At 37.2% G+C, this 14926-nt stretch overlaps 1 protein-coding gene across 1 annotated transcript; it reads right to left on the bottom strand.

The window, feature by feature from the left end:
• Positions 1 to 86: 86 nt before the first annotated feature.
• On the bottom strand, positions 87 to 14345 carry LOC132194111 (uncharacterized). Its single transcript, XM_059615198.1, has 23 exons — positions 14188 to 14345; positions 12365 to 12577; positions 12233 to 12314; positions 11964 to 12178; positions 11182 to 11358; positions 9947 to 10105; positions 9661 to 9850; positions 8455 to 8671; positions 8245 to 8400; positions 8083 to 8185; positions 6003 to 6159; positions 5771 to 5940; positions 5593 to 5698; positions 5370 to 5542; positions 5181 to 5319; positions 4863 to 5122; positions 4640 to 4813; positions 3875 to 4255; positions 3324 to 3578; positions 2929 to 3255; positions 2057 to 2465; positions 674 to 824; positions 87 to 595 (listed from the first exon to the last, which is right to left on the bottom strand). Exons 2-23 carry the CDS (start codon positions 12573 to 12575, stop codon positions 419 to 421), a joined length of 4389 nt encoding a protein of 1462 aa, XP_059471181.1. The 5' UTR covers positions 12576 to 12577; positions 14188 to 14345; the 3' UTR covers positions 87 to 418.
• Positions 14346 to 14926: the final 581 nt, after the last annotated feature.

The raw sequence follows: 14926 nt of genomic DNA, 5'->3' as shown, positions 1-14926 counted from the left end.
AGCCCAGATTCCTACTCGCATCGATTTGCGCCACCTTGCGATGAATGAGGGTATATTTCGGGTTGGAGTGAAACAGCGTTCAAAGCTTTGATCCAAAATTAGAGATTTATTTATATAAAATTTTACTACTTTTGGATGGACAATGACTCGCTCTCGAAACAATATATAAAATTGATGCTTTTCTTGTACGTTGTTCCTTTGTTATGCGAAAGAGAGCAGGACTGTGTATTTTCACATCTCTCTCATTCAGTATTCTCTTTTATAGATGCATTGCAAAAATAAACATATGCCACGTGAATTATTCACAACGCCATTATTTGCACGCCAAATTGAAGCGAGCTTGGACAATGAAATGACTCGTTTTGTTTTTTACGGCGGCCGAGATAAAACAGCTTGTTCTTTGTGTGTTCGGGCAGGCCTAGTTTTTTCCGCTCGAAAAACCGAGCAGCTCGTTGGTGTTCAGTGTGACTTTGGGCAGCGCCCTGAAGATGAATGCGCACTGAACCTTGCACACGTTATCCTCCAGCACGGCCTCCGGCTTGAATGTGCGCGCCAGTTGGAAGCAATTTCCGATCTTGAGCGATTGGCACAGCGGCTGCAAAATGGATTTCACAGTCATTGTTTTCGTGCCAAATGCTCGTGTCCCTAAAGCGATTAGAATAATTCAACTCACCCCCTCCGAAGTGCAGGTGCACATGACGCACGGCGATATTTTCCGAGTGGCGCCCAACTCGATCTCCTGGCCGTCCTTTGTACACGACTTTTGCTCCTTCCAAAGGGTCAGGTCGATGGACGGCAGTGATTTGCACTTGACGCGCGGGTTCCTATATATGATGAAAACAAGTTTCTTATATTTTGATAATAATTTTTCATAACTTGTATTAAACAATACTTAGAAATACTTTTCTGTAATTATAACAAATTTACTTAAAATGATATATTTTTATTTTTTAATATATATTTAATAAATAATTTTTTTATACATCTTGAACTTTCATTTTTCATGCCACGTTACGTTTTCAATGCACTTAATTAAAATATATGTTTAGATAATTTTTATGCCTTTTATATACATAAAGATCCAATGCACATTTGCAACAGAAATTTATTAGTCAACGTAACTTGGTCTTGGCGATTTGTATATTTTCCTAAATGTTCCTAAAAATTGTCAAAAAATAAATTACAAAAAATAAAATCAGAATTTTAATAAGATTAATTAAGTTGCAAATTGCAACACATTAGAAATGAAACTTTGAGCCCACTTAGCTCAAAATAAATCTGAGGAAAAATAAAATTGCTTTGAATCTTCATTTACATAAAAGTAATTACAAAATTTGAATATAAATTTGTTCTAAAAATTACTTGCATGAAATTAATAAAAAATAAAAAATCAATAGCATATTTTTATAGTTTTCTGATATATTTCGCTCTCGCTGTGAAAAAAATATTCATATGCCAATAAACGCTCTCCTCGTCGCGAGACAAGATTGCATTAAGCGTAATCAAAAATTTATGAATTTGTTCAAGAGTAAATGTTTTTACGGCCGCTGGGTCGCCGACTGTATGTAATTCATGCAATATTTACAAACGCCACTTTTGGGAAAAGCTTTCCTCGTTTCCATTTTCACATTTCAGACATGGCGCATTTTGAATTCGAAATCCATGAATGCGTAACACTCTCGCTCGCGACTACCTCATAAAATATGCATGAAACGACCTGTGCTGAATGCAAGAATCAAGTACAGTAGAGCACGCGTTTCCAAAGTCGGGCGAGCGCGAAACGTGATTTTTCGATCGCAAAATAAATTAACAGCTCCATTGTCTGCAGAGATTTGGCGCAAATTGATTTTGGCGCGCCCTCGCTTATCTCGCGCTAAACCCAATCAAGTGCGTAAAAAGATAAATTTAAAATGTTCATTCCGGGCTCCAGCAAGCCGCACGGCTCGGCCGTAAATTTTTAATGGACGCCCGCATTATTATTATTATTACACCACCAAGCCTAACCGGAAAATCCGATAAAAATTGCGGCTCTATAAATAGCCTTCTGTGTACTCACATGAACGGGTGCACTAAATCCATGAGCGATTTCTGGATGCTCGTCACGCCGTCGCAATTGTCGCAAATGATTTTCGACAGGGTCGCTCTTCGGATTTCCTGCAGCTGCGTTTCTGTGAATCGCACCAACGGATCCGAATTCTCGTACCAAAATCGGTCACACTTTTTCAGCAAATGGAACTGCCGGCCAATTATGCAGGCGAAAGTGGGGCCGACCAAACCACCGAGAAGGGCCCTTTCCGCCAATCCTCCAGGGAAGAGGTCGATGTCGTCCACGTGCTTGTAAATGCGTTTAAAAGTCCGGATTAGGTTTTCAGGAATTTCACTCCGGAGGTCTTCGAAGGAACTGGCTCTGGTCAAATTGCACAACTCTCTGTAGTCATTGTAGCCAGTAATTCCATGTTCACGAGCTATAAAAATTATGATGCGTGTAAAAATAAGATACAATTTAATTTGTTTTCTATTTGGAATGAAAAACCAGCAATAAAATTCAATCAAAAATGATTTATTTGAAGATTTTGTGATTTTAATTGCTTGATTTAAATTTTGAAAATATTTGAAATTTTGCTGCCTCATTGATCTTAAATAGTTGACTAAAATTTGCTAAATCAATGGCGAAAAAATTTGATGTATATATGAAAAAATTAAGATACTTAAACTTACAAGAATAAGAATATTTTTAAAATTGAAATTATGTGTTATTGCTATCGAGCAGAATTAAATTGTTTATTATTAAATTATATTTTTTGCCACTAATGAAATTTATTCAAGCTAATTTTTTAAACAAACTAAATTGCGGCAAAAATAGGATCTTATTTTGCTGAAAACATCGATAAAATTAAATTTTTTTAATCCTTTAAACAAAAGCTTTACCTCTTTGAACATTAATGGCAGCCAGGTCCATCCCTGAGAAAGGTATTCTCTTATCCTCAAACAAATGGTTTGTGACCTCCTCTGTGATATGATTGTCCAAATTTTCCATTGGAGTTGTGGCGAGACCTCTGAGCAGTTCGTCGACCATTCCCGGTTCATACAAAATGTCAGGATTGAAAAAAGTGTCCCTCAGCCGGACACTCGGTCCGGAGTGTCCGAACAAGTGGTCCATGCGGCCCAAATTCGGCTTCAAAAGGCTGTGCCCGAATCGAAAGGCGGCGGCCGCGAACTCATTGACAATTGTTGCGTCGCAGGTCGCGTCGTAGCCTGGCGTGAGAGAAAATTGAATTGATCGGCCGTAATAAATATTTATGGGGCCAATTTATTATATGTACCTTCAAAATAGCCGCTGCCTTGGAGAGCCAGGCTGAACTTTTGGATGCCCTCCATGCCGAGCAGACGGGGCAAAAACTCGCTGTAAACTATGTTCTGCGTGACCGCTGACAAAATTCGCCTCGCGTGCTGGTAAAGAGTATCAGCGTTCCAGTGCCTGTTTAGTTTAGACAGCTCGGAAACTATCCTGTTGTGCTCTCGCATGAAAACCGTGTGGATAGCAGCGAGACCCGGCTGCTCTGATGACCTCGCATCACCTAAAAGCAAATACGAACGAAACGAAAAAATGATAGTTACAATTTTTATTGGGTTCCGATCCAAATATAATTTTATTACTTTCTTGGAAAAAGTTCCTGCCTTGCAAAGTCATTTAATTAATCAAATATAATTAACAAAAAATAGGAATAAATTTAATTTTGAATGTTTCACTTAAAAAATCCCACAAAACCTGATATTTTTTTAAATGAATCAGGTTAAATTCTCTGGAACCATTTTTTATCTTTGTTTTAAAATTATCTGCTGTGCGGGCAGCATAACCAATTTATTTACACACCGGCATTGAAGCATTTTCCGGACTGCGAGCGGCACTCGGGGTGCGTCGTGATTTGCGGCATCAGGCTTTTTCCTCTCGCCGGATGTCTGGTGACGTTCAGGAAGCCGCCGTTCGACCTTAGCAGGTCCATTTTGCACGAGTCGGATCCGTAAATGAACGAGGCGTCGATGAATGCGGTGACCTGGTTGAGTTGCTCGCGGGGCCCCAAAGTGAGCTGCCCGGGAAGGGAACGAGTGACCTGGATGCACACCGGCTTTCCTGTCGTGCTGTTGATGTTGGGGTAGTAAGGGTCGTCCATGGGCACGGGAATTGGGTAGCACTCGGGGTGGAGTGTCACTTGAGAGTCGCATTCCTTGCACTCGAGGATCGAGTTTTGGAAGCCTGCGAAATAATACGAATTTTGTTTTTGTTCTCAGTTAATTTCACTTAAGGCTAGGAAAATAGGTCATATATTTGATATAAAACAGCCTAGATTCAGCTGAAATTTACGGTTTTCAAATTGAACCGTAGATATTTTAACCATTTAAAAATTTAATATTTTTCCTGGATGTCACCTTTTTACATATTTTAAAGAATCCTTTGTCAAAATTTGATATCATTTATTATCGTACTAAAATCATATATTTTTGTAATATAATTTTACTCGAATTAACCAATTTTTAAGATTTTAAAAGGAAATTTAACTAAAACGGTTTAAAAAAAAGTATATTTTTGAACAAAATAACCAATTTGAAATCTGCACAAAGAGCGTATTTTTAGTTTTACCTGTGTGAACAGGGGTGTGGGTTAAGTCGTGGTCCAGAAGTTGCGCAAACTGCATAAACATTAGTGTGTAGCGAGTGTGCGGAAAACTGACGTCGTCGTGAATACTCGTCGAGACCAAACGGGCGGACGGAAGTGGCCCTCCGAGCACAGAAACGGACCGCGGAATACTTAATCCTGAAATAATACTTTAGTTTAAAACAAATTTTACTTCAATCAAAACTACCGTCATCATAAACTGAAGGGATTAATCTCGTGAAAGCTCTGAGGGACTTTCCGAGTTCTGGTCGTTTCAGGTTGTTGCACCAGCCAGTAGCCGTTCTGAACTTGCTCGTGTGGTCGCACGGTAAAGTCTGCTCGTCGCATTTGAACACTCTGGGAATGATTATTTCGTCAGAAATGTCAACCGTCGGCAAAAGACTGAGCAACTCCTTCAGATCGCGCGGGGCAGGTCCGCTGTGGCCAATTTCTGGATCAGCGAGTTGCCTGAAAGAGCGTCAGTTTGAAATAATAAATTTATTCAATAAAGTTTTCAAATATCCACCCTTGGAGAAAACTGCTGACAAAACTGGCTGAGGCGAATTGGAGTAGCAAAGACGTGTTGGCAATTTCGGTGGCTTGGATTGTGGGCCGATTGAATCCGAAAGCCGTGCCCGTCGGTGAGTGAGGGTGCGCGGTTTTTTCTGCAAACTTTCCGTCAACGTCCAATTGCAAGTTTTAAATTATTATTTACTGTTTTGGAAGAGCGAAAGCTCTTGGGCCAAAACTTTGCTCGCGTCTTGCTTGGCCACAGAAAACGCCTCGCTCAGCAAAGTTGGCGGCAGAATAAATTTGGGCGAGGCGACGTGCCACGGCGACAGAGTCATTCTCTCCAGCGCGTTCCCCTTGCAATTTATTTTGTGGTTTCTGCAACTCAAATTTTATAATCTTAGGTTGAAAATAAATTAATTGTATACAAATAGGCGTCGTCTTCGAGGAACACTTGCGGCTGGATCGCGTGGATTTCGGCGTTGTCGCACAAAATCCGGGCCAGGCTGGTCCTTCTGATATCAGTGAGCTGATCTAAATTAAAAAAGCAGAAGAAAGGATGTGATGACTGAGGAATTTGATGCAAAATATTATGTGAGCGCGCACCGAGCGTGAAAGCCGAGGGGGGCAAGTCGTTCTCGAACCAATATCTGTCGCCGTGCTTCAAGTAGTGGAACTGGAGGCCCAGCAAGCAGGCAAATGTTGGTCCAACAAGGGCTCCTTCAAGGGGATTTTCCGAGAGCCCTCCGGCAAACAAATCGATATCGTCGACGTCACTGAAAATTTTCACGCAAATCAAATTTGCACCGCTTCACATTAGGCGATGCGTGAGACGTACTTGTACATTTTGTTCAAGGCTGACATTGATTTGATCGACATCACTTCCGCCAGGTCGAGGAAATTATCCACTTTTGTCAGGTTGCAAAATTCCCTCCACTTGGTGTAACTCGGGATACCGTGATCTCTACCTTGCTGGATAATTTGTGCAGCAATGTCTGGGAATTTATTAAATAAATTTGCCTTTACTGAATTTCTCCTTCCCTCCAAGACAGTTACAATTTGTGTAATTAATAACATTGCAATTTAAAATCAACACAAAATTATATATAATTATAATTATATAGTTTCTTTTAATTTGTTATTTCATCAAACCCGATCAAATCTGGGCATTTTTTTTATAGTTTTAAGGGTAATTGCTGAATTCCGAAAACGAAAACATGCCATTTTGGTTTTCAGATATGTTGTTGGGTATGATAAGAGGTACCTCTCCCTAAATTTTCAGATGAAAATTTCATGTGCTTTTCCGGGAAATTGGATTTCCGTAAAAAACAAAAAAATAGAATATCTTTGTTTCTAATAAGATATTTCAAGTAATCTTTTCACTTCCAGACGTAACTTTTTAAGCTGAACAACTTTGCCGTTGACAACTTTTGTGTAGGTCAAAGGTCAAGGTCACTAAATTACAAATTTCACTTTTGAACGCAATTTTAAAAAAGAAGCACACCTTTGATTTTTTTCTAGGTATAGGAAAAAATGTAGCCCCAAGTGTGTAGAACAATATACTTGATTTTCAAAATGGCATTATTTTTAGTTCAAAAGATAATTTTAAGTGAATATTAAAAAACAGGTAAAAATCGCTATTCGGCAATAGAAATTAATTTTCAAACAGCAATAACTTAGTTTCTGTGAGAGATACGACCGTAGTTGTAATGACAAAAAGTGTTTTAAATTACTTTTTCTATCGAATCATGTATTGGTTATCCATATTTGGTCACTTAAGGTTATTGACCCCCGTGACCTATGACCTTAAAAAAGGGTTAATCAAAATTGTGGCACAAAAAATCAAAGAATACTTTTAAAACAATGTTTTCGTATGAAATTTCATGCAAAAATATTTTTTTAAGGTCATAGGTCACGAGGGTCAATAACCTCAAGTGACCAAATATGGATAACCAATACATGATTCGATAGAAAAAGTAATTTAAAACACTTTTTGTCATTACAACTACGGTCGTATCTCTCACAGACACTAAGTTATTGCTGTTTGAAAATTAATTTCTATTGCCGAATAGCGATTTTTACCTGTTTTTTAATATTCACTTAAAATTATCTTTTGAACTAAAAATAATGCCATTTTGAAAATCAAGTATATTGTTCTACACACTTGGGGCTACATTTTTTCCTATACCTAGAAAAAAATCAAAGGTGTGCTTCTTTTTTAAAATTGCGTTCAAAAGTGAAATTTGTAATTTAGTGACCTTGACCTTTGACCTACACAAAAGTTGTCAACGGCAAAGTTGTTCAGCTTAAAAAGTTACGTCTGGAAGTGAAAAGATTACTTGAAATATCTTATTAGAAACAAAGATATTCTATTTTTTTGTTTTTTACGGAAATCCAATTTCCCGGAAAAGCACATGAAATTTTCATCTGAAAATTTAGGGAGAGGTACCTCTTATCATACCCAACAACATATCTGAAAACCAAAATGGCATGTTTTCGTTTTCGGAATTCAGCAATTACCCTTAAAACTATAAAAAAAAATGCCCATCTATAAAATTTTATAGTTTTCTTTATTAATTTAAATTTTTATTGAAAAAAGGTAATAAAAAATCTTTGTTGAAATAAAAGTTTCCGCAACAACAACTTCAAGAACCTATACAGAAAATAAAAAAATCATTAAATAATTTAAATTCATTATTTGCTTAATGGTAGAAACTATGCGCCAAAAATTAGGAAATAAATAAAATTTGTTTTCAATTTAAAATAATTACAGATTTTACGCAATGGTTGTTTGCAAAAATTGTTACAAATTGAGTCTCTTTAATATTTCTTTTTATGCTCTGCTTTTTTGCTTAATTCACTTGAACTTTTAAAATCAAAAGTTGTGATAGTTGATTAAGTGAAATGATAATATTTACCGTTAGTTGGCTCATCGGCGTTGTTTTTCTCATCACTCAAGTGTTGCAACAAACCGTTCAACACGTGATTAATCCCATCGGACATGTGTACTTTTGATTTATTCTGTGCAAATAAAGAACGTGAATGTTTCAATCTGAAATCAATATTTGCTGGAAACTTGCCTCGTTGTAAAAGTTAAAAGCGTTTGGCAGCGACGACGCGATAAATTGGAGTGCGGTAATTGCCACCCCGTTACTAATGGCAGCGTTGAAATCAAGATCGTATCCCACGCTGTAGCCGGCGCTCTGCGTCTTCATTTTGTAAAAGTCCATCAAATTCTAGCAAAAAACGGAAAGTTCGTTTGTAAACATAAATTAAAAAGTTGCGCTCACTTGGCCGAGGAGCACAGGCAAAAATTCGTTGTAGGTGATGAATTGGATCTGGGCGGCCACAATGCGGCGCGCCTCCTGGTAGATGGTCTCGTCGCCCCAGTGCGGATTTAAATTAGCCAGTTCACTTGCCAATCTGTTGTGCTCGAGCAAAAACAAAGTGTGCAGGGCGGTGAGCTCGCCATAGTCGTTAACCCTCGGGTCGCCGGCCAAAAAGCACCTTTTTTGCAACACACGCACACGATCAATAAGTAGCCAAATATGAATTTCATTACACCCTGTTGCCCATAAGATGGATTTCATTTCGCTGTGGCCAATCGAAAATTAACAACCAACGTTTATGATCACCGCATTATAGGGGCATATTCTCACTAGTCAAATGAAAATTTTTATTACTTTCATTAATCGCACAACACATCTATTTAGATTTATTTTAATCATATTTTTAAAAAAATCAAAATTAGAAACGATGTTTTTGATTAGCAAAATGAATAATTAAGTTTTGCAACGCCCAGCTTCTCATTAGTGATTCACGGCACATATAAGGCCAATTTTATGTACAGCAACTTTTTTTTTACCTCTACATTTTTTTCTTAATGAACGAAACTACCAATTTTTTAAAGGAAAATATGGGCATTAAATTAATAAGTTACAAAGTGAATTAAAAGATTGCATTTTTCATTGATTTTTTTGTTAATATTTGAAAATTCAAAGGTCAAATTTCAAAATTTGGGATTATTTTTTTTCCAATTTATGTGTGTCACTCCCCTATACCATGCATTATCATTTTTCATTTCGAGCTATTGTTTATTTCTGATCGGCCATGGCTGAATTAAATCCGTCCTTTTCTGTACGGTTTTAACGTCCAGCTCTAAATTATTAAACTCATCAAGGAACTTCCAGGTTAAAAATTACATCAGAATAGAGTAGATGGGGAAAATGAAAATTAATTTTTAACACATTAATTTAAGCGTCTGCTCGCGACTCGCAAGAACAACAAAAAGTCTACGGCGGAGTTTCCCCCCGGAGATAAAACGAAGGCTTTTTCCAAGCATGTGAGGCATGCCAGTTGCATAACCCAGCAAGGGGTTGCAGGGGTTGAATCTTTAAAGCGGGTCTCCTCTTTTCCTCTCTACTCTGTCACGAAAATATGACCCGAAAAGTAACACAAGCACTGCTTTTTTAAAAATAAATTTTTGCCTCTCGTACTGGGAATTGGGATTTTTGCAGTCTCTGGACTCTTCAGCGAGTGGAAGGAGGTGTTTCCCGCTGCTGGTGACGAAACTGCGGAGGTGGCCCTTGGAACCGGTGCGTAAAAATTTTGCCTCCTCGTACGAATTTCCATAAACAACCGAGCCGTCTAGGTAGGACGTCGCTTTGTTCAGCTGCTCCCTGGGGCCTGCGAAAATTGCGAGTTGCCAGCACAAAGTTTGTTTCTCTTTCAATTTGGTTCAGCGAGAGCGGTTTGCAAAGCGAGCGAGTGAAGTTGGTTTACCCAAAGTGCAGCCAATCCGCGGGGCCGTGGCCGATCTCACGTACTCTTGACATTTCTTCTCGTGCTTGAAATTGTTGTCAGTCACGCCAATGGGGAAGCACTCCTCGTGGAACTCATTAAAACTGATGGAGCAGCATTGCAGGCGCTCGCCTTTTGGACCTGCGAGAAATTGGATTTGAGACAATAAAGGCTAAGTGAGCCATTTGAATATCTAAAATAGAACTGAATTGTAGTTTCCCTTGGCATTGAAATTAAATGACATTTTAATAACTAAAATTTAAATTTATTTAAATAATGTTTTTTTTTTAATTAAATATTATATTTTTGTTTAATTATGTAATTTTTAATTAAACATCATTTCCTGCATTTATCGTAAAAAAAAAACAGGTATACTTTTAGTGTATTTTTTTGCAATGAATGTAAAATGAATATTTACAATTGAAATGTATGTTTGGAATGCATGTAAGTGAAAGAAATATAAAATCATTTAAAATTCAACGTTATTACCGCTTTGCAGTTTGGACGATTAATCAATATCTTCAAAAAGATATCAATAGTTTTACTTTGTAGTTACTCAAGTCTTCATGTAAAAGTTATAAGAAGTACCATCATGATTATTGACCAACATTAGAACAGATAAGAGATCAAGCATCAATGAAGAATAAATTTTTATGGCACAGTTTATTGACATATGAATCTTCAATTTAATTAATTTGATGTATTATAATGACTTACAAAATGCTGCTTTTACTAAAAAAATTTCCTCTCAAATAAAAAAAATATAGATATTTTTTTCTTTTTTGTTGTTGGTATAAAATTCACCACAAAACAAGAGAAACTTTTGAACCAATTGAAAGCGTGTACTGGGCCACAAAGAGATGCGGTGGAAAATAACATTCGTGCCCTCTTTTGAAGCAGCTCGCCGCCGGCACGGTTAATCTTTTTCAAAAATACGAACAAAATTACTCATCGCAGGGCGGCACCGCTCCAGTTAAAATGAAAAGAGCTTTTCCTAGCCGAGCGTAAGTTTGCTCGTGTAATTATCCAGCGGCGTCTTTTTTCAAACGTAGTCCATATTTCTTTCTTTCATCCGCTAATCAAAAGAAACACAAGCGAGCCTGTTATTCCGCTCGTTAGCGGCGGACAATAAATACTGCGCCGCAAAGCAGGCGGGTTACGCCAGTTGCATACCCTGCTCACGGCCGGGGGTCATGCACCGGCACTCGCTCACTCACCTGTCATCCGCGGCGTGTGGAAAATGTCGTTGGCCACGAACTCGCCCCACACAGCCACGATGGGCATCAGGTGCGAGTGGTTGGACACTTGGTGCAGCGAGTCTTTGATCCCAGAAGACACGGTGCTCGCGCTTGGCAGGCCCTCGCCGGACACGCTGTGCCGTGGAATGCTAACACCTTGCAAAATGTAAACATAGAAAAAAGCAAACTGGTGAGTTGAACTGTGATAAAGATAAAAATGAGGGAAATCTAAAAATTTGCTGAAAATAATTAACTTTGATGAAGTTTATCAATTTGGACAAATAAACAACAATAATAATAATTTATAATATTAAATTTGTTCTACTCAATTTGCAGGCATTTATTTATAGTCAAGCTAAATTTTATAAATGAGTAAAGAATTTAAATTGAAATAAATTGGATTAATTAACAATTTAAAAATTTGTGAAAAAAAAAATGAGTTTTCATTCTTTATATTTATTTATTTGATTTTTAATCAAAGATCGCTCTTAATATGAACTTTATTAGTGATTTTCATCTTTGATACTCCATTTGCAGATATTGGTTTCAATTTAAGCTTAATGCTATACAAAAATAAGGGCTTAATTAAATTTATTTAAAACAAAAAGATCTGAAAATCACTAAAATTATCAAATTTGATACTGTGGCTAATTTTCTTGTATCTCCTTATGCAGAAAAGAGAATTAATTTGAAATTTCTTTTTGACGGATATTGATATTTTTTTAAGTTTATAAAAAGGATTTGTTCTTGAAATAAATCACCTTCTCCGTAATCAGGGGGCAAGAATCTGAGCAGTCGGGTGTTGGCCGTTCCCCAGTGAGGATTTTGTACATTATTGCAGAACCCTGAGTGCGCTCGGTACCTCCGAGGCTGGCAAGGCAGTTCCACGTTGATCGGACATTTCTTTCCTAATGGAGTGTTTCTAATGTCCACCAGCGGTAGTCCGTGGATAACTTGTTCGCGGTTAAGACCAAATCTAGAGGTTGATCATTATTACATAATCATCCTTTCTTTTTAACCTTTTGCTTACGAGTGGACTATGTATTTGGACGCTTCCTCGGCAATAAGCGCCATTTCAGTCAGGTTTTGACTTTTGTCTTTTTTGCTGCCCTCTGAAATTGATTATTATTGATTGAGCTTTTGGACGTTGTTTGACTCGTACCTAGGCCACCTTGCTTTAGGAACTTTTGCTCCATGGCCTGGAAAGCCCTGCTGATGAAAGCGTCCGCCTCGATATTGGATATCGACGGCATATTGACTTTGCTGGCGGCAACGTTATTGCTAATTTTGAACTGCTGCCCCATCGCTAATTGAGCCAACAGCAAAATCTGCAGGCCGGCGCAGCATCGCAGCGATTTCAATTTCGAGGCCATCTCTGCAATTCAAATTCGAGTGAACGGTTATAATTAGACAGACGATAGGTTAAATGTCACACGCCGAAACGCGGTTGCCACACTCAAGCGTGTGGCCGATTTGTGCGTATTGTGCAGCCATTCTTGCACAGTGGACCAAAACTGAATAGCCTTCACTAAGGATTTTTTTCTTGTTGCCAACGGCGAAATAAATTAATTTGTGTATGGAGATCTCAATTAAAAATTCTCATTTTCTTTTGTGGGTTTTTTTTAGACCTTTTATAGCAATAACAAGGAGCAGGATATTTTTCCCCGTGAAAAAAACCAACAAGGAAAAGGCTTCTATTTATTAAATTCAACATTAATCGACCCTCAATCGTAGAAAAAAAGTACAAAATGGTTTTGCTCTGCCGTTGGAATTATAATTCACAATTGGTAAAAGTTCAATAAGTTTTCCTTCTATGGAATTCCACAATTCAAATTACATAATCCCTTCCCCTTCAATCGCGTCTTATCAATAAGTTTTTATTTATTATCATTATATAGGTAAAAAAAATGTCTTATTGAACCAATAATAGCTAGCATTATTTTTAATCCTTTATTAATTTATTTATTTATTCTCCATTCAATACATTGAAATCTTGCATTGAAAAAGAACAATAGGCTTAATCTAAAGAAAATCTAGGTCCCAGATAAATTTAGAATTTAAAGAAATAAATTTAAAGAAGTTTTTGAGTGGAGTTAACACAGTTTTAACCACGATAGGCGGCTCAATTTGCCAAGCACAAAAATTATTTAATTATTAATAAATACAATCATTATATTATTAAAGTCTCAAACATAATATCATCTTCTGATTATATTTACTAATTATTTAATATTATTTTATTTCTTGTAATTTAATTATTTTGTATTTATTGTCAACTTTTCTAAATATTGAAATTTACTAAAGTATAGCTTTTTACAACTAATCAACTGATCAAATGGCGTAAATAATAAATTTTCTGTATCAAAATATTCTTACATGCCTTTACTTAACAATATTTAAAAATATGTTGTTGGAGCGTGGAATTTGGTTTAATTATATATTGCGACAATAAATTTTATATTGAAATGTTATTTACATTTAAAATTAAAATTTATTGAAATTGTGTCCATATCCAATAAAGAATAACAGAATTTTGTATAAATTATAACTGCACAATCTCATAAAAACCAAAAGTTTAATTTATCCAGTTTTTTTTTCACATTTTTAAACTAAAATTTACTACATATATGTATATTGGTTTTCACATACATAATCACATTAACTTGTTTAAGCAATTTAAATTTATTAAGTCAAATTTAATTTGAAGCGTGTCACCACATTTGTTGGAAATTTTCAAAAAAGAAAATAATAATAATATAATAATTTTGAATATTGTTGTTAATAATTATTTATTGAGTTCTAATTTATTGCATTTTGCTCCAGATTGTACAATTCCACTGAATATTAATATACTGAATCAAATTTACTTGATTAGTGTTCTCAATGCCTCCTTTTGAAGAGGAAGAGCGCAAATATGTACCGAAATTCCCATTGAAGCGACCAAAATTTGAGTATTCAGGCGCATTTAAACGCTAAACTGCTTACCTGAGATGCGGCGGCGACGGAGAGAAAGGTCGTCCAGCCTCAGCTGGTTACAATGGCAGCGAGATTTGCTCAAATGTCTGATTGCCCATACAGCGAAAAAGCGAATGTGCGCATCTCTGAGGTAACCTCGATCGGCGTGGAGATGCTCCTTCTTCTCTCGCTACAGGCGGACCCGTCACCTCCGAAGGTTAGAGTGCTCGAAAAAAAAAAGAAACTCGGCGCAATCCTTTTCCTTATCTCGCAGTCAGGAGAGAATCTTCTTTTGCCGAGAGTGAACTTGAATTGGCCCCATTCCCATAATACGCGAGAAACAAAACAGCAATTTGCAAATTATTATTACCGACGAGACGAGCGGCGGGAGAAAGAGAATTTCCCTTGCATGGCATTGTCAGGCAGATGACACAAGTTTATTTTCCAAGTTGCTTTATTATTCAGGCATGATTATCGGCTGAGAAAGTTTGTCTCGCGTGCGAGCAGCGCGTGCTGTGCGAGTGTGTTCGAGAAGAGACGCAAGCATGTGTTGCCCGTGGCGGCGATTACGAAATCGCTGAAAATAATTAAGCCGCCTGCTTCGCGTTATTCTCTGCCCTTCTGCTCTTTATTAGCCGCTTATTATTTTATGGCGCCGCATTTCGTCGCCGGCGCACCAGAAATCGTGTTTGTTTAGAAAGTGCGGCGAGCTGTCTAATTATTTGTGCGCGCACCCCCTCGCGGTATGATGCCCTCTTGAGTGATTAAC

The sequence above is a fragment of the Neocloeon triangulifer genome, unplaced genomic scaffold (genome assembly GCF_031216515.1).
Source record: "Neocloeon triangulifer isolate White Clay Creek 2 clone unplaced genomic scaffold, ASM3121651v1 ptg000006l, whole genome shotgun sequence".
Taxonomy (NCBI): Eukaryota; Metazoa; Arthropoda; class Insecta; order Ephemeroptera; family Baetidae; genus Neocloeon; species Neocloeon triangulifer.
The sequence above is the reverse complement of the archived record's forward strand: the minus strand, read 5'-3'. Positions and strand labels throughout refer to the sequence as shown.